Here is a 21,367-nt window from a genome sequence, read left to right on the forward strand (position 1 = left end):
CTCGGTGGCAGCTCCGACCCTATGGAACGATCTCCCCGTGGAGATTCGAACCCTCACCACCCTCCAGACCTTCCGCACAGCCCTCAGAATCTGGCTATCCCGTCAGGCCTGGGGCTAAGACTGTAACCCACCCGAATGGTATGAATGTTGTGTTTTTAAATTATGTATTGTCTTATATGTTAAAAGTTTGTCTTCCCCCTCCCCTTTTGGTTGTGAGCCGCCCTGAGTCCCCCCAGGGAAAAGGGCGGCATATAAATAAACTCCAAATCAAAATCAAAATCAAAATAATACAAAAGTTTTAAAAAAATTAAATAGAATATCCCAAACAAACCCAATTAAAATTGACAATAACATTTTAAAAAAATCAAATTAAAATTAACAATGATCAATATTTTGTTTTGTTTTGTTCAGGCCAGGCTGGCTTGCTGGAAAAGCCCAACTTTTGGGGGGGCTGCTGAAAAAAGAAAAGACCGAGTTGAAAGTCTAGTAGAGTCTTTATTGTCCTTGTGCAAAATAAATACAAGGAAGTTGGTTGGAAAGTGGAGCCCAACTGAAAAGAATCATGGAGAAACGGGATAAAGGAAGACGGGAGGGCAAAATAGGCCTGGCTTAGTTCAACGGGGCGGGGGTCGCGGGGGCGCCAAGGCGGCTCTCCTCCCACCCCCACCGCCGAGGGGCACCGGGGGGAGAGGCGGGGGCTCCCCCTTTGTTTACCCGCCGCCCAGCCCTTCGCCCGGCCCGCCCTCCGCACGCTGCCAAGGAGGCGGATCCGCCCGGCCGCCAACAAGCGCTCCCCGCGCCCTGCGGAGGGAGCCAGCCGAGAGCGCAGACGCCCCTGGGCCGCCGGGCGAGCGTCTCCGTTCCCTGCCCGTTCCCCGCATGGCTCCGTGGCGCGGCGCCGAGCTGGCTCCAGCGGCGGCCCCGGCGGGCCAGCAGTACTTCCGCTCGGACAGCAGCGACTCGGCCGCTTACATGCTGGGCAGCCCGAGCGGCTCCGAGGCCGAGCCGGAGAAGCAGCAGCAGCAGCAGCGCCGCCGCCGCAAGCGCTGCAGCCCGGTCTGGCTGGCCGTGGCCGCCATGGGCATCGTGGCGCTGCAGATCGCCTCGGCCACCGGCCTCTTCGTCTACTTCACCATGTCCATCGCCAAGGTAGGCGGGAGGCGGAGCGGGGGGGGGCGCGCTCCGGCCGGCCAGCGGCGGAACAAAGGAGCGCCGGCGCTTCGGGGGCCCCGAGGGCGGCCTTTGCCTCGCGGGGGCGGCGGCTAATGGGTGGCGGGCTCTGGGCGAAAGTGCAGGCGGGCAGGAGGCGACCAGTCGCCCCATGGAGCTTCTGGACGGCTGCAGGAGAGGATGGCGCGCAGGGGGCGGCGGCGGCGGCTTCCAGCTTTCTCCCGAGAGTTTCCGCACATCCGTCCTGGAGAAGCATTCCGAGTTACGACCTCCAAGTCCCTACAAAGCAGGAAACGGACGCCAGCCGGGCGCTCTTCCTTGAGCAACTTTGGGGCGTTTGGGGGGGTCCCTGCTGGAAGCATCTCTGCAAAGGGCTCCCCCTCTACGAAGTGCGGCTGGGCGGCGTGAGGACTAAGGGGGGTACAGCTCCGCTGAGCGCCCCAGGCAGGAAGAATTGGTCCAATCCTGCTCAATTTGGAACAATTTGGAAAGTGCTGATCAAATCTGCGGCTCCAGGGATGGAGCAATGATCCTGGGGGGGCTTCGCAGAGCAAGAGAGCCAAAGGCCACCAAGAGAATTGGTTTGCTTGGGAAACAAAAATGAAAGGGAACGTGTAGGTGGGGGGGAGCAACAGGCTTGGAAACGATACTTTTTGAAAAAGATCGTGACACAGTAGCGAGCCAGCCGGGTGACGTGGCTGCAAGAAAAGGAAAGAAAAGGCAATAAAAGAAAAGAAAGAAAGAAAAGCATTGGTTTCATAGAGCAGTGTTTCTCAACCTTGGCAACTTGAAGATGTCTGGACTTCAACTCCCAGAATTCCCCAGCCAGCATTCGCTGGCTGGGGAATTCTGGGAGTTGAAGTCCAGACATCTTCAAGTTGCCAAGGTTGAGAAACACTGTCATAGAGAAATGTAATTTCCCCATGACGTCAAGCAGCTGCTTCATGCTTTCTGCCTTGTTTGAGTCTCCTCCACTCTGCTTGCAAGAGGGGGGGGCGGCAGAGAGGAGGGGGGGGTATGTTCAGTGCTGGGAGAAGCCCTCCCTGGGGTGGAGAGGGGCTTGAGAAGAGGTCCCAGGGAGAAGGACTAGATCTGTGGAAGTGGCGGAATAATAACAACCAATTGGATCTCTCGATAGGAAAGCAGATTTCAAGTGAATCTTAGGGAGGGGAAATCCTAAGGGTGTAAACACCATTTGACTGGGAAAGGGGGGTCAAGCGTGCTGGGTTTTCCTCTGCGGGATCTGCTCAGGATGCTCCCTGTGGACTTCTGCCCTGAGCAGGGCTCAAACGATTGCCAGGCTGCCCCCACCCCCAATCTGTTCCACGGCGCTGCGCTAATCAGAGGGCAGGTGGGCTGTGGCCAGGCGCCTGATGCCTCCAAGGGCAAAGATAAGGACCAGAGGAGATTGTGGGTCACGGAGTAGCCTTCCCTGCTTTGCACAATCCTTTTCACCTCCTCCGGGAGCCTGGGCTGCTGGAAGGAACAAGGGCTCTGAGTTCCAGGACAAAAGGATTTACAAGAGAGACTCATAGCAACACCATCCCAACCCCCTGGCTGGAGAAGGAGCGATAGGGGGGAGGGGTTCTCCATCTCCCCCCAAAGGGAGGGTCTGAGCTGCTCCTCCTCACTTCTCCGCTGGTTAATACCGTGGGGGTTTCCATTGCTCGGAGGTGCAGACCAGTCCTGGTTCTCGAGACCCTGGAGGAGGTGGGGAGCATTAGCCGGAGGAATGTCGAGTGGCAGGGATAGCATTCACTGTAGCCTCCTTCGTGGGGGGGGACGACTGAGAATCACGCTCAGGGAAGATGCTTAACTCACAGCATCGGAAGACCTGAATTGGGGGGGGGGCTGTGATTTTCAGAGGGGCACGCAGGAGGCCAGAAGCCAGCCTTCCTCTTGAGTCAAGGGGTCAGCAGATGGCCGCTGTGCTAGGTCCCCAAGGTGTTGCCCTGACTTGGAGGTAAACTTTCAGTATAATAATTAACCTTGCTGAGAAAGGCACTTCCTGGTCCCTTCTTGGAATCTGCCCTCAAAGCTTTTATAGACCTTCAAAAGCAGAAAGTTGGCCAGGGCTGGAGGTGTGTGTGTGGGGGGGTGCCTGCCAATGTACACCCCTTTTCCTTTGGCATTTGAGGCCTGCCCTGAACCCCAGCTAGAAGGCCCTGCAAGGAGTGCCAGTTTCACCATCCTTTGCCCACAATGTTTACAAAGGCTCGCGCAAGGCCTTCTTCTGCCCAGGCCTCAATCCTGCTATCACTTGGGAGAAAGGGCTTTGCGTGCGTCTGCTTGTTTTGCGACGAGGGAAGGATGGGTGCGGCCAAAGTTTCCTGAATTAAGCAACTTTGCAGGCTTAAGTTTAGCTTTCATTTTCTCTGAATTGCTGCGCCAAACCTTTTGAGGTTGCAAAAACACCCCCGGGGGGGTCCGTGCTGCCAGGAAAGCCACTCGGATGCGCCTGCTCACAGGCCTGCACTAAGCCTCCCACCCCCTGCCCACCTCGCCTGTGGCTCTTGAGCCCTCCGAGCTTTGCTAGTCGGCTAAGCCGATGCTGTAGATAAGGGGGAAGCAAGAACAGCATTCGTGGTTGACTAGGGCCCAGACACTCGGGGGGGGAGGGTGTTAAACGTGAGCTCCAAAAGGATTAGAAGCATCCTGCAGTAGTGAAAAGTGGGGAGCATCTCCTTGTGCCCCTCAATGCTGGTTGGCAAACGCTGCTGGGTGCTCCTTAGTTTTCTTTGAGCGAGGTCTTTTGCGGGGGGGGGGGTGTCCTGCGGGAGCTCTGGCCCAGGACGTGTGTTGACTGGCATCATCGCCAGAGCCCCGCATCACTTGGGTGTGCAGTCATGCTGGGTCGCGCCTCCCTTTGTTTACAGCTGGTGCTGGTTTCGCAACACCTGAACCAGTTCCTGGTCTTAGGCTGGGTGTCCAGAGTGAGTCACCCCGGGGGAAATTCGGGCCAGCCTTTCCCCTTTGGCTTAACGAAACAGCTTTTTCCGTCTGCTGTGTGCTCGGGAGGAAGGGGGGGAATTCATGGCAAGGGGAGGGAGGCCCCCAGGCATCCTGTTCCCCCTAAACCCGTTGCCATTTCCAGGGCCAGAACCTCATGCCAAGCCTGGGGAGCAAAGGTCTCTGCCACGTCCTCATGGCAAAGGTGGCAGGGAGGCATCTTTCAGGAAACCTGCCCGAGTGGACAGAGCCGTGAGAAGCCACCTTTCCCCCTCCACCGCCCAGTTGCTGCTGTCACCTGGGACCCCCGCCTGACCCCTCCATCTTCCCTTCCCAGCTGAAGGCCCAGACGCAGGGCACCTCGGAGGAGCTGAGGTGCCTCCAGATGCTGAACAGGCTGCAGGAACTCTCCGAGCTGGAGGAGCTGATGAGCAGCCAGCCCTGCTTCAAGCTGGCACTCGGCATCCAGGACTACGTTGCCACGGTGAGAGGCCCCTCCTTCGGGAGGCCGGAGCCCAGAATCCTGAGCCCAGTCAAGGAGTGCAGGTCGTGGAGGGGAGGTTGGGAAAGGCAGGCCACTCCTCTCCGAAATATGCCCAAGCAGCGGTGCCCCACTGTGGCCGGGCACCCACCCCTGTCCTCTCCACTTGGAGGCTGGCCCCATGGGTGGAGAGAATCCAGAATGACTCCTGTTGGAGGGAGTGCTGGACCCTGGCCTTAAGTCTCCTCATCTCACTCCCTTCCAGATTACCGAAAATATCATCCAAAGGAGCGCCCCAAGGGGTGAGTCTGCCAATGGGGTGCAAAGCAAGTGGGCCAGGTTTGGGAGGGGAAGGAGAACGGGTCAAGAGGCAGATTAAGGGGGGGGGTTGTTTGCAGACCCCGCTTCCCCGAGATGAGCAACCGTCTCCCTTCCCTCTCATTCTGCTGCCCTGTGCCCCTTCCTTTCTAGTCGGTGCCTCTCAGAAGCAGAGGAACTCCAGCTGGCAGCTGGGCAGCCGGCCCTTGGCACACCTCACCCTCAGGAGGCCAAACCCTTCCCAGCCAGGTGAGTCTGCAGGCCACTGGCTCTTCTCTTGGCTGGGGTGGGGGTCTCAGATGGCCACACAAGGGCCAAACAGCTGTGGTCGATCAATTGCACCTTCGCAGTTGGTCCTGGGCCCTTCCTTTGCCTGCCTCTCTACAGCTGGGCAAAGGACAAGGTGGCAGGTCCCCTTAATGCCAGGGGGAGTGGGGAGGGGGTCCTGGCTGGGCCTCGCTTGGGCTTCTCCCCAAGAGGGAGGGGCTGTGTCACATACACACAGCCCCTCCCTTGGTCAGTCTATGAGGCTGATGGGTTTCTCTCCCCTCTTTGCCCTCGCTGTCCCCATGAACACAGCCCCTCCCTCCCCTCAAAAGCTCCAGGATTGTGTGGGCATCTCCTCCACTGCCTGCGGTGACTTTCTCCCCTCCTCCCCCAGGACCGGAGTTCCGGGACCTGCCGCAGTCCTGCCAGCACCCCATCCGCCTCTGGGCCAGCAGGACCATGCATGCCCACCTCCAGAATCTCACCTACCAGGATGGGCATCTGCAGGTGAGCCAGGCGGGCAAATACTACGTCTACGCCCAGATCTACTTCCGCTACCCCACCGAGGGAGCTGATGCCCGCTCCCTGGGCCACCAGCTGGTCCAGTGCATCAATCGCCAGAGCGTCTACGGGCAGACCATTCTGCTGCTGAAGGGCGTGGGCACCAAGTGCTGGCAACAGGATGCGGCCTACGGGCTCCATGCCCTTTACCAGGGTGGCCTCTTTGACCTCATGGCCGGCGACAAGCTCTTTGTGTCCGTCTCATCGCTGGACGTCAACTACGACGATGAGGCGGGCAGCTATTTCGGAGCCTTCCGCCTTGATGTGTGACATTGGGGGGGGGGAGTGTGTCCAAGGGAGCCCTGGCTTTGGACCCTCACTGTCCCCCTTCCCCCCACGCAGAACTACAGGAGGACACCTGTGCCCCATTATCACCCTCCCTTCTCCCGTTAGGGGTAGTGGGCAAGCTGCGCTGGAGGCAAAGGCAAGATGGGGAAGGGGGAGTGGGGGTCTGCAGCCCCCTTGCCTTTTGCAGAACCTGGGAATCTGCTGGAGCCCCTTCACCAGAGCCTCCATTATAACCATGTCTCTGAAGCAGCCAGGAAGACGGTGAAGCTGAGCCGGGCCTGGCTCTTCTCCGAGCAGCCCGGCTGGCAATCGCCAGGCTTCTGGGTCTCTTGGACGTACCCTGATGCCTTCCGTTGCAGACCCCTCCCCTGCGTCCCTACACGCAACCCTCTTCCCTCCCCCGCCGCCTGCCCTCTTCCGGTCGTTCCAACTGAGAAACGTGGGACTCTCTCCTGCCCTTCTGTGCACGCGACCTGCTCCTGTGCCCCAAGGGAGCTGAGCTGCTCTCACAGCAAGTGGCGCTTCACCAGCCTGACTGCCAGGCCAGGAATGTAGGTCAGTGGGTCACCTGAGCGAGCGAGCGAGTCCCACCAGGGAGACACGGGGCACACCTTCCCGCTACCTCTCCCTGCATGCACATTTGGTGTGACCCAGAATGGCATTAGCACTCAGCATGCCCCAGCCGGAGCTGGCTGCAACCAGTGCCTGTGCCAGCGGCCCAAAACCTCTCCCTTAGCCATTCTAGGGGGAAGTTAGTCTCTGGTTGTAGCATCCACAACAGGGCCAGGTTCCGTCTGGCTCATCTTTATTTGTGGCTTAGCATTTTGCATGTCCCCCCCCCTCCCCACAAATTGGTCAAGGGCTCAGAGCACTGCATGCCCCTTGACTGGCTTAGCAGACTCTGTGGGTGGTGGCAAAGCCACAGGCGGCCATTAGGAACGCTGGAAGGATGGGGAAGGGCGGTCATCTATAGGGCAGGACAGGAAGCACACACACACACCCGTCTCTAACCAGGGGGAGCCCCACATCTCAACCAGGGCACCAGCATCCTCGCCCTCTTCCGGCTTCTCTGAAAGACAACGGCAACCCACGAGTCCTGGCCATGTGGCCTGTTGGCCCCTCGGCTGTCTCAATCCCGGTCCTGGTGCTTCTTCCGCTTCGGTCTCGCACCCTGCTCGGCCAGGCCCAGGCCTCTTGCCCTCCCTTGCCTGGGGGCCCGATGACGGGGATGCCTGAAGGCAGGAGGGGGCTGTTCCCACAGGCGGCCCCAGGCCAAGCGGGCTAAGCCAGACTCAGCCTGCAGTGCTACTACTGCGGCAGCTGGGAGGAGAGGTAGTAAGGAGGCGGCCCTGGGGTCTCGGCTACTACTGCGGCAGCTGGGAGGAGAGGCAGTAAGGAGGCGGCCCTGGGGTCTCGGCTGGTGGGCTTGGTGTTATCTGGTGCCCCTTGGGAAGAAGCAGAGAAAGGAGCCAGAGAATGCCAGACTCTGCTCTAGGGCCAGCCAAAACCGACCTTCCGGCCACGGTCATCGCCCCACCGTGCCAACACAGACGGGTTCCTCCCCCCGCCCTCCCACCCCACTCCTTTGGGTAAGGCAAGAAGCAGCCGCTGCCGACTCGGTTATATGGTTTCCTTTACTCTGGCGTGCAGCCTCCTCCCCAGCGCAGCCCCCAGCAAGGCTACAATCGGGGGTCCCCTTCCCGAGAGAAGACGACTTTCCACAAGAGGATAATAGTGCAATTGGGTATCTTGTAGAAAAAAGAAATAAAAATAAAACATGATTATTCGCTCGCTCCACAAGGAGAAACTTGAAAGGCGTGGCTCTGGGTTTCCTCCCCGACAAGGAAGGGAGGCAAAGCTCAGGTCCCTCTGGCCGAGTTCCATGGGGCAGAGTAAAACCCCTGACCCTCCTCCCGGCTTCAGTTGAATAGGATGGAGTCTGGGTCCTGATTCGCCATTTGGGCTATGTGCTTGAGGACGTCCTTTTTAGTAATAATGCCGAGCAACTTCCTGAAAGAGAGAGAGAGAAGCTGCTGACCTTTCAGCCACGATGGGGCCCTTTAACAACCTCCCCCAGCAGATGGAGGGAGAAGCAAGGGGGGAGATTTTCCACCCAGCCCAGAGAGAGAGAGAGCTCCTTCTGGGCCGCTGGACTCAGCCAATGCAGCCTTTTCAAGACCTGTTTCCCCTGCGCTCCTTTGAACGCCTCTTCAACAGTGGAGAATTCTGTAATCAGCCATGTATAATTTGTATATACAATATATTTTTTCATTACTGCTCGTGAATTGTCCTGTCTTTCCTTTTGAAGTCCTCAAGCAGGGGTGTCCAAACTTGAGAACTTTTAAGACTTGTGGACTTCAACTCCCAGAATTCCCCAGCCAGCGTAGCTTGGGAACTTTAAGACTTGTGGACTTCAACTCCCAGAATTCCCCAGCCAGCATAGCTTGGGAACTTTTAAGACTTAACTCCCAGAATTCCCCAGCCAGCGTAACTCGGGAACTTTAAGACTTGTAGACTTCAACTCCCAGAATTCCCCAGCCAGCGTAGCTCGGGAACTTTAAGACTTGTGGACTTCAACTCCCAGAATTCCCCAGCTGGAGAATTCTGGGAGTTGAAGTCCACAAGTCTTAAAAGTTCCCAAGTTTGGACACCCCCCCGTCCTAAACCAAATGCCGAGAGCCTCCCCAAACCAGGAGGGGCCCAGCCTGGATGCACAACCTTCCCTCCCTCCCCCCACCCCCATTCTGCCCCATTGGGGTGAGCCTCGGAATGGGGGCATTTCACCAGCTGCAGTGATGCTACCGTTTCCCCGAAAATAAGACCTCCCCGGAAAATAAGCACGTGCATTAACATCAGCCCTCCCCCCAAAAATATTGCAATACAGCAGTGGTTCCCAAAGTTGACAACTTTAAGACTTGTGGACTTCAACTCCCAGAATTCCCCAGCCAGCGTAGCTTGGGAACTTTAAGACTTGTGGACTTCAGAGCTGAGCTGGCTGGAGAATTCTGGGAGTTGAAGTCCACAAGTCTTAAAGTTGCCAAGTTTGGGAACCACTGCAATTCATAAGGTGATCACGTTCGCTGCCTCCCACACCTCAAAAATAATAAGACCTCCCCAAAAATAAGGCTCAAGTGCTTATTTCGGGGGTCAAAAGAAAATAAGACCCTCTTATTTTCGGGGAAACATGGTACAATCTCTTGCCCCTTTGGCCTCCGCACACAAAGGTGGTATTTGCACTACCACGAATGCTCCAAAGGAAGGCCGCCCTCCCGTCATTCTAAGCCGAAACCAGCAGGGAGGCAACGCGAGGGAAGGATGCTCGGCGAAAGGCCCCTTTCCCCATCTCACCCGTTGTGTGTGACCAGGCACTGGCGTAACCCCAGTTTCCGGAAAATGTCCACCACGATCTCCATGGGGGTTTGGTCGGTCACAGTGAAGGGGCTGAGGTCAAGAATGCCACGCAGCTTGAGCATGGAGGGGGAGCAGGGCGGTAGCGGGGGGCAGTGGTCCGTGAAATAAATAACTGAGCTGCTGACAATCCCTTCTTGCTTCTTCCGGGCACTTTCTGGGGTGGGAGGGGAGGAAAGAGAGAGTAAGAACTGGGGGGTAGCCCACACCCAGCCTCCCGGGAGATGGAAACAGCCACATCTGCGCACTGCCAGGGTGCTTCTGGGCCCGCTCACCAATGGAGATGACCAGGTCTCGCCGGAGGACAAAGCCCACGAGGCGCTGAGACTCCCTGGACACCACCACGGGGTAGCCGCTGTAGGTGGTCTCGTTGATGATGGCTTCCACGTCCTCCACCGTCATGGTGTCCTGCGTCAGCACCGTCAAGGCGGGGTCGCTACGCCGGGGGCGCATGACGTCCATGGCCAGGGTCTTGTGGGTGAACTCCTCCTTGGCCTCCAGAAACGGGTAGCCGTTCAGGCGGATGTGGGCGTCGTAGATGCCCTCCCGGCCGATGGCATCGGCCACCCACTTGCTGGTCATGGCGGCCGCCATCAGGGGCACGATGTACTCCAGCCCTCCCGTCAGCTCAAACATGATGACCACCAGGGAGACGGTCATGCGTGTCACTCCGCCTGCAAGAACCAGCAGAAGTTTGGGTGAGGAGGACCCCTGCCCCTCCGTCCCGAGTATCATCCATCCTGCCCTGCTCTCGGGTCACCTCTGAGCGGCTGGGTAGAGCTGCAGCGGCACCTGTCCCGAGCCTGAATTCCCGAAATTATCCGCGTAATTTCTTTTAGCAGGAAGATTTTAAAAACGACAGAAAGACCGAGGAGGACTACCAAGGGGTAAAAGCGAAGAGTAGCAAGGCGAGGAAGAAACGACTGACAATTTCCTTGGCATCAGTTTCGAGGCTGCGTCGCCTTCCCAGAAAGAGAATCTTTAAATCAAGATATTGTGAAATCCAGCGGTTCCGTTTTATCGGCCGGGAAGGCTGAGGTTGCTCTGGGCTGGTGCTCAAGGGACCCCAACCATCGTGCTAAAAAGCCTCTTTAAGGGCTGGGGCCTGTTTGGGGTGTGGGGGGGTTGAAAGCAGCCCTGTCTCCCCCCCCCCACATTTACCCAAAGGGAGCCAAATTGGTCTGCAGTTGGAGATGCCCAGGGGCCCGGCGAGTGGGAGGGACCCCCTACTCACCCAGGCAGGCGGCAGCCCCCACCATGGCGTAGAGGCCAGGCGTGATGCAGTCGGCGCCAGGGCTGCACCAGCCCTTGAAGATGAGCCAGTCGTGATGGTGATAGGCCAGCTGCTCCATGCCCACGCCCAGCAAGCGGCCCGCAATGGCCCCCACCGCCATGCTGGGGATGAAGAGGCCGGAGGGCACCTGCAGGAGAAACTGGCATCAAACGGACAGCCTCACCTCCTCTCCGGCCTGGCCCTGCGCAGAGACCCCCTCCTGCCCCGCTGCGGCCCTTGGGTCGAGGAGGGGCCGGGAGGCCTCAACTTAACAAGAGGAACTGAAATTGCCCTTGTAAAAGCCCTTGTGGTCGTAAGTCGAGTCGGAATCTAATATTGTCATCATTTTTATGGTAGTTGTGACTGAATTATAGTCGTGGCTAAGTCAATGCGGCTCCCCTGAGGCTGGCCAGAAATGCAGGGGCCCAAACGGAAACTGCTTCTGCAAAGGGGGGGGGGGCTACAACGGGTCGTAAGTCACTTTTAATGAGGCAGTCATAACTCTGAATTGCCATGAAACGGTCACAGACTAAGGACCATCTGCATGTCAGACTATCCCCCACCCCAAGACACTCAAATGCCTCACTGCTCTGGAGGGGGGGTGGTCTGAGCCCCCCACTCCTAGCTTCATGCCAGGGGTGGGTTCCTGCCAGCTTTAACCTCTTCTATGGAAGAGGTTCCACAAATCTACAGTGCCGTTTAGAACTGGTTCCACCTCCTTCCCCCCACCCGTCCGCACATCATCAAGATGAAGAGCGAGAGGAGGAATTCTGGGAGTTGAAGTCCACAAGTCTTAAAGCTGTCAAGTTTGAACACCCCTGGGTTTTTTTTTCCCTAAAGGGTTAGGGGTGCAAGGGTCTTGTAACTTGACAGCTTTAAGACTTGCGTGCTTCAAATGCCAGAGTTCCTGAGCCAACATGACTGGAGGAGGAATCCTGGGAGTTGAAGTCCACAAGTCTTAAAGCTCTCAAGTTTGAACACCCCTGAGGGTTTTTTTCTAAAGGGTTAGGGGTACGAGGGTCTTGTAACTTGACAGCTTTAAGACTTGCGTGCTTCAAATGCCAGTTTTTTAGCCAACATTTTGGTTGCTAAGCAAGAGCGTTGTTAAGTGAGTTTCATCACATTTTACAAGTTGGCCACGCCCACCCAGTCACATGACTGCCAAGCCACTCCCACTTGGTAACATGGCCGGCAAGCCACTCCTAACCCAGCCACATGGCCAGCAAGCCACTCCCACAAAGCAGGCCACACCTACAGAAGAGGTTCTAAAAAATGTTGAAACCCACCACTGCTTCACGCCCAGCAGCCCCCTCGCCTTTCCCCGCACAGCCAATTTCAGGGGGGGGGGGCTGTGCCCACCCTCACCTTCATGCCGAAAGTGAAGATGGTGATGAAGATCTTCAGCAGGAGAGCCAGCATCAGCTGCCAGGTGGCTACGTGGAGGCCCGGCCCAGCGGCCCGGTCGGGCAGGTCGTCCCCCTGGGTGGTGTTGGGGGCGCTGAGGTAGTCGCAGAGCTGGGAAGAGTCCAGGAGGCTGCAGTCGTTGAAGAGCTCCGAGATCAGCTCGCTGGTGCTCATGCGGGTGTACTTGTTGGGGAAGGCCAGCAGGGCGGTCAGCGCCGTCACCACCAGCACCTCCAGCACCGGGTAGCGGCCCAGCTTGGTGGTCTTGCGCCGCCTGCACCAGGCGATGTTGCTGCGGATGAAGAAGGCCCCCCAGAGGCCCCCAAAGATGCCCAGCAGGATGAAAGGCGCCAGCTCCAGCAGGTGCCAGGGGCTGTGGAACTCCACGTAGAAGAGCACCAGGCGGCTGTTGCCGAAAGGGTTGATGGAGCGCAGGGTGAAGGCCGCCACCAGCGCGGCGAAGAAGGAGCGCCAGAGGGTCTTAAGCGGGAAGTAGTAGCTCACCTGCATGGGGGGGGGGAGGGAAGGGACCCGCTCAGCTGCCATCAGGGCAGTCCTCGGAACAAGGCACCGGGGAGGAGGGAGAGGAGGAGGAAGGTGTCTCCTTACCTCTTCCAGACTGAACAGGACACCTCCAATGGGAGCGCCAAAGGCCACCGATACGCCGGCGGCCGCAGCAGCCGACAACACCTGCACAGAGAGCAATCGTCACCAGGGCCCTTGGGCCAAAGGGGCCCACAGCAGCAGCCCCCAACTCTTCTCCGCCTCTCGAGCGAGACGCGGGCAGCTTGGGACTGTCCCTGTGTCCGTGCCAGGCCCAGGCCCAGGCCAAAGGGCACCCTCATCCCCACCCCAGAGCTTACTTCCCGGCGCTTGGCTTCGTTCTTCCGGTACTTGGTGAAGAGGTGGCAAAGGATGTTGCCGCAGCAGCAGGCGACGTGAACCAGGGGGCCCTCCTTGCCCAGGCTCAGGCCCGACGAGACGGCCAGCACCAGGGTAACCGTCTTGATGAGCAGCGTCCACTTGCCCAGGTAGCCTCGGATGATGAAGCCGCTGAGAATCGTTTTGATCTGGGAGGCAGAAAGGCCCCATTGTGGGAGGCAGCCTTGGGCCACTGGGGGGTTCCGGATCCCGTTCCAATCCGGTACGGTTGGAACGGGCCCGGCGGCGTCCACATGGATGCGCACATATGCACAGCACAAGCATGCGTATTACCGCTTCCGTGAGCCTCCGCAACGCTCTAGCTACTTAGTGGAGCATCACGGAGTCGCTATGCACAGAAGCACCAAAGTCTTAAATGACCGGTAAGGAGCTCGGGCGGGCGGATGGGCCTCCGGAACAACATACCGGAACTGTATCCGGTGCTCCGGGCACGCTCCGGTACACCCGTACCGGGGTGTACCGCCTGCAACCCACCACTGCCTTGGGCCCATCGGCTTCCTCGGCCGGCCCCATCAGGAGCCCTTGGTAGCGCCAGCCAGCCCTGCGAGGCAGGGATGGGCCTCATGGGAAGTGGGGGCAGGGCCCCCCAGAGCCCCCAGCATCAGACTCACCTCTGGGATCCCCGAGCCGCAGGCGTAGGGCGCAAAGCCCCGGACAAGCGAGACGGCCAGGAAGGAGAAGAGCAGCGCCCAGAGGACGTAGAGGAAGTAATTCAGAACGTAGCCCAGGGCTCCCTGTCAGGGCGAGAAGCGGGAGGACGGCCGTGAGGACCGCTGGACCGCCCTGCGGGGCTGGCTCGCTACTGTCTGGAAAGGTTCCCCCCCCCACCGGACTCCAGTACGCACCCCCTCCTCTCTTCCGGTCAGCAGCTGCGCCCAGGTCCTCCACTCGGGGCACTTGTCCCTGTCCTGGAAGGTGGTCTGGGGTGAATTCCAGCAGCAATGCTCGTGGTTGTACCAGAAGCCGTTCAGGCAGACCCCCTCCTTCAGGTCCGTCATCCAGTGGGCAGTGATGTCGATCAGGCCGGCCAGCGCTCCTGTGGGCAGAGAAGGCTGCCATTGAAGGGGAGGGGTTTGACCGAGTCACCCCACCCACCCCCGCTCTGCCCAGCAGCTCCGGCCCCTCACCTGCCCACAAGCCGATGAGCAGCATCAATAGCCATCCCGAGAAAGCATCACTGACACTGTGCACCAAGGCCCAGGTGGACTCCTTGCTTTTACTGGCGATCTGAGGAGGGGGGAGGCGTTTAGAGGCAGGCCCTTCACCCCCACCCCCACGTGGACCCTCTGTGTCTAGGATCAGGGAGCTCCCCGGAAGGGAGGGGAGGTCACAGTCCTTCTAAACCAGGGGTCTCCAAACTTGGAAAGCTTTAAGACTTGTGGACTTCAATTTCCAGAATTCTGGGAGTTGAAGTCAATTCTTAAACCTTGCTGGCTGGGGAATTCTGGGAGTTGAAGTCCACACGTCTTAAAGCTTGCTGGCTGGGGAATTCTGGGAGTTGAAGTCCACAAGTCCTAAAGCTTGCTGGCTGAGGATTTCTGGGAGTTGAAGTCCACAAGTCTTAAAGCCTGCTGGCTGGGGATTTCTGGGAGTTGAAGTCCACAAGTCTTAAAGCCTGCTGGCTGGGGAATTCTGGGAGTTGAAGTCCACAAGTCTTAAAGCTATGCTGGCTGGGGATTTCTGGGAGTTGAAGTCCACAAGTCTTAAAGCCTGCTGGCTGGGGAATTCTGGGAGTTGAAGTCCACAAGTCTTAAAGCTTGCTGGCTGGGGAATTCTGGGAGTTGAAGTCCACAAGTCTTAAAGCCTGCTGGCTGGGGAATTCTGGGAGTTGAAGTCCACAAGTCTTACCAAGTCTGGACCCCTGGCCTAGGCCCAATGCAGAGCAGAGCTGCCTTCTCCTCCCTCCCTCCCTGCCCAGCACATTCCACCTGTGGGGCCTCCTAAGCACCAGGGAGAAATCCGCCTTTTTCCCAGCTGTGTCCCTCGAAAGAAAACCTTGGCCCAAAGCCCCTTGACCGCCCCCTTTGTCAGCCCTCCCGCTGGCTCCCATCCCCGCTCAGGGGGATGTCCTACTGACCTCTCGGTGCCGGTCGCGGTCCCGAGACTTCTCCCGCACCCAGTCGATGGTGTTGAAATCTTCGTAGGTCCCCACGCCCGGGAGCGGCTCCTGCAGGAAGTCCATCACCTGCCTCGGCCCGTTCATCCCACCGCCGTTGTACGAGGAGAAACCTGCAAGGGGGGGGGGAGGGGTCAGGAGATGCCACCTCGCTTTCCTTCCCGTCGTCTCGTCCCAGGACGGGATGCAAAGTCCCGGGAGAACAAAGGTTCCTCCGAGGAGCTGAGTTAATCTTTAAGCAGCTTCACGGGAGAAGGAGGAGGTGGGGAGGGGAGGGGGAGTAAAATGGCTGCAGAAAAGCTCTGAGCCCCTGGCTGAACAATTTCGTCCCTTAAAATACGACCTGGCTAATCGACAGCCCCTCGTCCCAAAGCTGCCCACCAGATGCCAGCTTTCTGGAGGACCACAGAGGCCCTAAGACGGCCCCAGCGGGGATCCCCTGCCTCAGGATCGAACAGACACCAAGCCGTGGCTTCCAGTAGAGGCGACAGAAGCCCTGGGCCTGTGTCAATGCAGTGTTTTAATTTGCCCTTGCCCCAAAACAAGGGCAGGAAAGGGGGATGGGGTTGGGGTTCCTTCCTTGGGGCTCCTGGGGCAGAAGACCTGTTCCCAGGTCAGGTGGGATGAGGGCCCAGTCAGCTTAGCTCCGGATTCCTACACAGGATCAGAGTCAAGCTCGGCCACTGGGTTTCTGCTCCCGGTGCGCCAGGCAAGGCCTGAGAACTGACCCTCGTCTTAATGTCCTCTCTCCGCTTGCTCATAAAATTTGGGGAATCCCCAAGAGTTTGGGATCAAACCAGCATGGCCTCCTCCGGCTCCTCTCTCAGTGCCTTTGGGGAAAGTGAGAGCACTCGCCAACACCACACCATCCTGGCTTGGGAGGAGCAGAGCTGTCGACGGCCCTGAGGCCAGTCAGGCTGGCGTAATGTGGGAACTCTCTAATGGCAAGCCAGGATGCCATAAATACCACAGGGGGAGCTAAAAGGCCCCAGCACAGGCGCTCTGTTGCTGATCTGCTTAAAGATCTGCTCAAGGGACAGGAACGCCCTTCCCCAAATCCTTCCTGTTCGGGCGGGGGGCGGGCGAGCCCTTCCCTAGGTTGAGGCGGCATCTCCTGGGGCTCGGCTCCACTTGGCCGGTCCCTCCTGAGGCAGGGGATCCGCGTGGCACCAAGCCGGCTCAGGTTACCTTCTGCCATGTCTCTGTCCAAGGGGGGGACGTCATCCGCCATGGAGAAATCCAGCATTCCTCCTGCTACTTCTACCAGGTCTTCATCGCTGCTGCTGCCGCCGCCGTGGAAACTCCCGTGCCGGAAACCCGTAGGATTCATGGCCAGAGGGCACCACACCTGCAAGGGGAAGTGGGGGTTCAGTTCTGCTGACGCGGCCCTGCCTGGATCCCCGAGCGTCACACCGCCCCCAGATCTGGCTCCTGGCCCACCTCGCCTAGAGAGACGGTTTCCTCGCCAACTGCCCCGGGAAGCCCCCAGCAGCCGAACCTCAGTTCCACGGCCAGTAAGGCCCAGGACTACCCTTCACAGGCCCAGCCCTCTGTCGCAGCCAGCCCTGCTGGTCTCCAGCCAGAGGAAGCCCAGACTGGGTTAAGGAACCCAAGGAATCTTTCCCTAGTGGGGAGGGGAAAACAGCCTCTCTGTGGGCACTTTAGCCATACCGGGCACCCCCCTTTCCCCTCTCACTGGCCTCCTTCCTAGACCCCCTACCCAAAGGGGAGACTTCTAAGACACAACGCCTGAGAAATCTCCACCAAAAGCCCACCACCCCTCCGGCTGCTTTCGTGGCACACTAGGGAAGGAGAGGCAGCAGAGAGGGGCTCCGTGCTTGGGAGGCATTTAAAAGCTGCCCCTGAAGGACCATTCAGATGAGAAATACAAGTTGGAATGGAGAAGATGGATTGACTACATTCAAAATAAATATCGGACTTAGAAATTTCAATTAGCCTATGAATGAACGAACCAAGGAATGTTATAACTTATCTAAATTTAGCTTAATAAAAGGGGAGTTAAGGGTAGGAAGCTATAGTAAGTTAGCTTATGTTAGCGTATGATTGCTAAATGTTTATCCCCTGTATTTTGCTCTGGGAGGTTGGGGGGAGGGAGGGTCGGATGGGGGGTAGGATGGGGGTGGAGGGAGGGAAGGGGAAATATTTATAAAATTTATTAAAACTTTTCAATAAAAAATAAAAGCTGCCCCTGGAAGCTCAGGAAGCATCTTGAGGGAGGCTTATCTGAGGTTGCAGAGACGGGGAGGGGAGAATGGGACACCTGCCAGGTAATTCCCCCATTGCCGAGGACTGAAGAGCGTGAGACATGAGGGAGGCAGTCAGGTGAGCTCCCCCCAGCTCTACTTCTCCCCACCACCCCCTGCCCAGCCCTACACATTCCCTCCCTTCCCCTTTTGGGAATGCCCGCCTTCTGCTTCTGGGCTAAAACCCAGACAAGGCTGCCCCCGTGCGGTGGATTTCAGGCCCAGGAAGGGAGCCGGAAGTGGCAGGGGAGAGCTCCCAGATTGGGCTCCCTATTATGCCCATGTACCTCCCCTCCCCAAGTGCAGACGAGGGAACTGGCAGGGAGGGCAAGGGAGAGACCTGGCACCCGGCAATGTGCAAACAGCTGCCCTTTCGCTCGAGAAGGATCAAAGGCCTCGCCAGAGCCACCCAGGAGGGAATCCTTCCAGCATAGCACAGACCTGATGGCAGCCACGGAGCAGGGAAGAGGGAGCAGCCAGGCCTGGCTGGACAGCAAGTCAGCCAAACTTGAGCCAAACTCTTCCAGCTGCAGCTCTACTTGCAGGAGGAGGAGGGTTTGGGACTCCAGAGGTTTCACAGGAAGCAGCTGTTCCATCCCAATGAAGGGGGGGGGGAGTTGTCCTGGCTGCTTACAGGGCCCGTAGAAAGGCTGCCTGCCAGAGGGAGACCTCTGGGGTTCTCGGGGCTGGGCCAAACGAGGACGGAAGAGATCCTCCTTCCCTAAGGAAGCGCCCCCCCCCTTCCCTCTTTGCCCCAATGGGCTCCAGGCTCCCCCCTCTCCCTGCTTCGAGGGCCAACTCACACACTTGCCTGGATGAGCAGTGACTCGGCACTCCAACCCGCAAAGCTTTTGTACTGACGGAGCAATTTCACAAGAGCAACGTTCCTCCACCGAGAGTGCTTGGTCAGAAGTGGTTCACCCCCCTCGACCCACCCACCCAAACAGCTGCGGTGCTTCTGGACCTCTTGCGCAAACAGATTTTGAAAAGGCAACAATTATATATATATATAGCTTCCTATTTAATCTAGGGAAGCTGAGCCCGAGAATCAGAATTTGGAGCTCGGGAGCCTTTTCAAGATGGGGACTTTCTGAGCTTCAGAAGGGCCCGGGGGGAAGAGGAACGGGGGCGGCCCCAGAAGAAGTTGGGTGAAGAGTTATCGGAGGCCCCCCAAGTCGGACGCTTCCGACGGCTGTAGATTCTCTAAGGCATCCCACAACCCCACAATTCGGAGGGGCAGCGTCCCTTTCTCCCCTGAACCCCTGGGGTGCATTGAGAGGCGTCTCCTTCCCCAGCCCTTCCCAGGGACCCTCTTCTCCTCCTCCTCCTCCTCCTCCTCCTCCTCCTCCTCCTCCTCCTCCTCCTCCTCCTCCTCCTCCTCCTCCTCCATGGGGAAGCAAAGTCTGAGGAGGGGAAGCCAGGGGTCTATTCCTGGACTGGGTGAGCCCCCTGCCCGCCGGGCAGAATCGGGAGCGGGAAAAGAAAAGGCTTTTTAGCAGTTGGACGGCAGAGGAGCAAAATTCACAGGGGCTGGTTAAGACTCTTGGCAAACAGGTCTTGCTGGGAATCACAGCTACCTGAACAGGTGCTTAGGAGTCCTGGGCCTAGGGCAAAATGCGGTTGCCCACGTGTTTGGCTTAAAGGCACCCAGCTTCACCCCCTGCTTTTCAGGGGCAGGGCATACCTTTACAAGGCCCCTTTCCGAGGAAGGCTGCCGGGCCCTGAAGGCCAGGCTGGGCTTTCTCTCCTCCAAGCTTCCTGATCTCTCTAACCCAGTCCAAGTGACCCCACGATACGGCCTCGCAGTCCAAGAACAGCCTCTGCTTAACGCCTGAACTCATTAAATCCACATTAAAACAGCAGGTGATCTCAAGATCACGTGTCCACAGAGGTCACCCTGCTGAGCAGGTAAATGCCCTCGGGGTCGGAGCCCACAACCGGAGCCAAAACTACCCAAGGGCAAAGCGGACGTCAATCCAAAACGGCCTGTTTTGGGCCCGCAGAAAGCTCTGTTCTCGCGGCTGAAGCAGCTCAGGCCTACGACGCCTGCAGTACCCCCAGCCTGGAAAGTTCCCACAGAAAGGAGCAGTTTGGTTTCCAGGGAAGGGAGTGAAAAAGCGGAACGGGAAGTCCCTTTTCCTTGAAAAGCTTTGCTTCCCCTTCCAAGAACCGGGAGAACTGACTTCCTTCCTTCCTTCCGTCGTGCTGAGCAAGGCCAAATCTGCACGCCGATCCGATCCGTTGCAGGCAGGGGAATCTGCCGAGCTTCGGCTTCCCTTGCCCAAAATATTTCTGAGCGGAAGGCACAGGTTGCCAACTTCTGCCCAGGGAGCCTTGGCCTTTGAGACCTCTGCGACGTCACAGCCTCGCCTGGACCTGGCTGGGTTTAACGCAGTGTTTCTCAACCTTGGCAACTTGAAGATGTCCGGACTTCAACTCCCAGAATTCCCCAGCCAGCATTCGCTGGCTGGGGAATTCTGGGAGTTGAAGTCCGGACATCTTCAAGTTGCCAAGGTTGAGAAACACTGGTTTAAGGGCTCCGTGGAGAATCTCCAGCCATCCAGTTGGGGGACAAAAGTGGATTCTCTCCCTGGTCAGAAGTTGAGGGACAAACTGGGAAGAGCTGCTGGGAGGGAGAAGCGGAAGCCCAACAGTTCAGGGCCCACCGTCAACAGCGGCCGAGGGGGCTGGCAGGCTGTGCCCATCCTGGAGTCAGGGCCACGTTCCGGGTCCCCGGAAGGCCACCCAGCATCGCTGGGCAAACGGAAACAGCTGGATCTCAAAAGCCCTTGGCGTTTGGGGAGGGGGGGGAGAGAATGGACTCCCCAGGGACTTTCAGATGGAGGCCAGGGGTTGCCTGCTGGAAGGGTCAGGTGAAGCCCCTGCAGGGTTGCTCAAAGCCCCCCTGCCCATCCCTTTTGGGCCCACTTGGATGGAGGAGGCCGGGGAAGGCAGCTCGCCTCTCCAGGGGCTCTGATGCCACCAAGGGGAGGCATCCCACAACCCCACAGTTCGGAGCGGCAGCGTCCCTTTCTCCCCTGAACCCCCGGGGACCACTGAGAGACGTCTCCTTCCCCAGCCCTTCCCAGGGACCCTCTCCTCCTCCTCCTCCTCCTCCTCCTCCTCCTCCTCCTCCTCCTCCTCCTCCACGGGGAAGCGTCCCGGCAGGGAGTCCGTCCTTCCCCCGAACGACCCAGCACCCACAAAGAGCCCGGGCGGGGAGAGAGGGGGTCCCACGCGGGTCTTGAGAGTGCCTCCCCCCAGCTTCCACCACCACCCCCAGCCAGGCCCGTCCCGGGACGGCTCCCCCGCACAGCCCCTCGCCCCGCCGGCGCTTCCTCCCCGGACACCGCGGCTCCTCCTCCCGGCCCTTCGGACTCCGAGACGCGGCGCCCCCCCCCCCCCAACCCTCCGGCCACGAGGCTGATCCCGGGGCGGAAGGGAGACGCAGCCGCGGAAGGGACCCCGGCCGCCCCCTCCCCACCATTGCGCCCCCCCCACTTCCCGGCCGCGGTGGGAGGAGGCGGCGCGGGGGTCCCGAGGCGGCGCTGGCCCCTCACCTGCGCGGCGCCGGCGGGGCTCCTCCTCCTCCTCCTCCTCCTCTCAGCGGGGGGGCGGGCGGCCACCGGCCAGGCGAGGGCGGAGCCATTGGGAGGCGCGGGGAGGGGCAGGCCACGTGACTGCCGGAACAGCCCTCCCTCCGACGGGCGGCCCCGCAGCCGCCATCTTTGTCCCGGGCGCGTGCTTAGCGCCCCCTCGTGGCCGCTCTGGGGGCTGCTTCTAGGAGGTCGGGGGCGGGGGGGGGGAAAGGGCAGAGCGGCGTCCCCAACGCGGCGGCTCCGTGGCTGCCGTGATCTCGCCCGTCCCGGGGGGCTGCAGGGACCCTCCACGGGCGCTCGAGGCTCCCCCGGGGAAGGGATGCTCTG

At 59.0% G+C, this 21,367-nt stretch overlaps 2 protein-coding genes across 2 annotated transcripts; one reads left to right on the plus strand and one right to left on the minus strand.

The window, feature by feature from the left end:
- The first annotated feature begins 835 nt into the window (after positions 1-835).
- LOC106549880 (TNF superfamily member 11) lies at positions 836-8,313 on the plus strand. The gene is made up of 5 exons (XM_087728154.1): positions 836-1,149; positions 4,457-4,603; positions 4,866-4,902; positions 5,072-5,167; positions 5,580-8,313. The coding sequence occupies exons 1-5, from the start codon at positions 880-882 to the stop codon at positions 6,014-6,016; spliced, it is 987 nt and encodes a 328-aa protein (XP_087584280.1). The 5' UTR covers positions 836-879; the 3' UTR covers positions 6,017-8,313.
- CLCN5 (Cl-/H+ antiporter 5) lies at positions 7,651-21,073 on the minus strand. Its single transcript, XM_087728153.1, has 13 exons — positions 21,002-21,073; positions 16,366-16,525; positions 15,139-15,290; positions 14,189-14,288; positions 13,907-14,097; positions 13,673-13,795; positions 12,983-13,189; positions 12,729-12,809; positions 12,081-12,623; positions 10,677-10,863; positions 9,718-10,116; positions 9,383-9,599; positions 7,651-8,044 (listed from the first exon to the last, which is right to left on the minus strand). The coding sequence occupies exons 2-13, from the start codon at positions 16,505-16,507 to the stop codon at positions 7,954-7,956; spliced, it is 2,433 nt and encodes an 810-aa protein (XP_087584279.1). The 5' UTR covers positions 16,508-16,525; positions 21,002-21,073; the 3' UTR covers positions 7,651-7,953.
- Positions 21,074-21,367: the final 294 nt, after the last annotated feature.

This window comes from Thamnophis sirtalis, unplaced genomic scaffold (assembly GCF_051295495.1).
Source record: "Thamnophis sirtalis isolate CommonGarterSnake01/CBP01778 unplaced genomic scaffold, rThaSir2_p1.2 scaffold_13, whole genome shotgun sequence".
Lineage (NCBI taxonomy): Eukaryota > Metazoa > Chordata > Lepidosauria > Squamata > Natricidae > Thamnophis > Thamnophis sirtalis.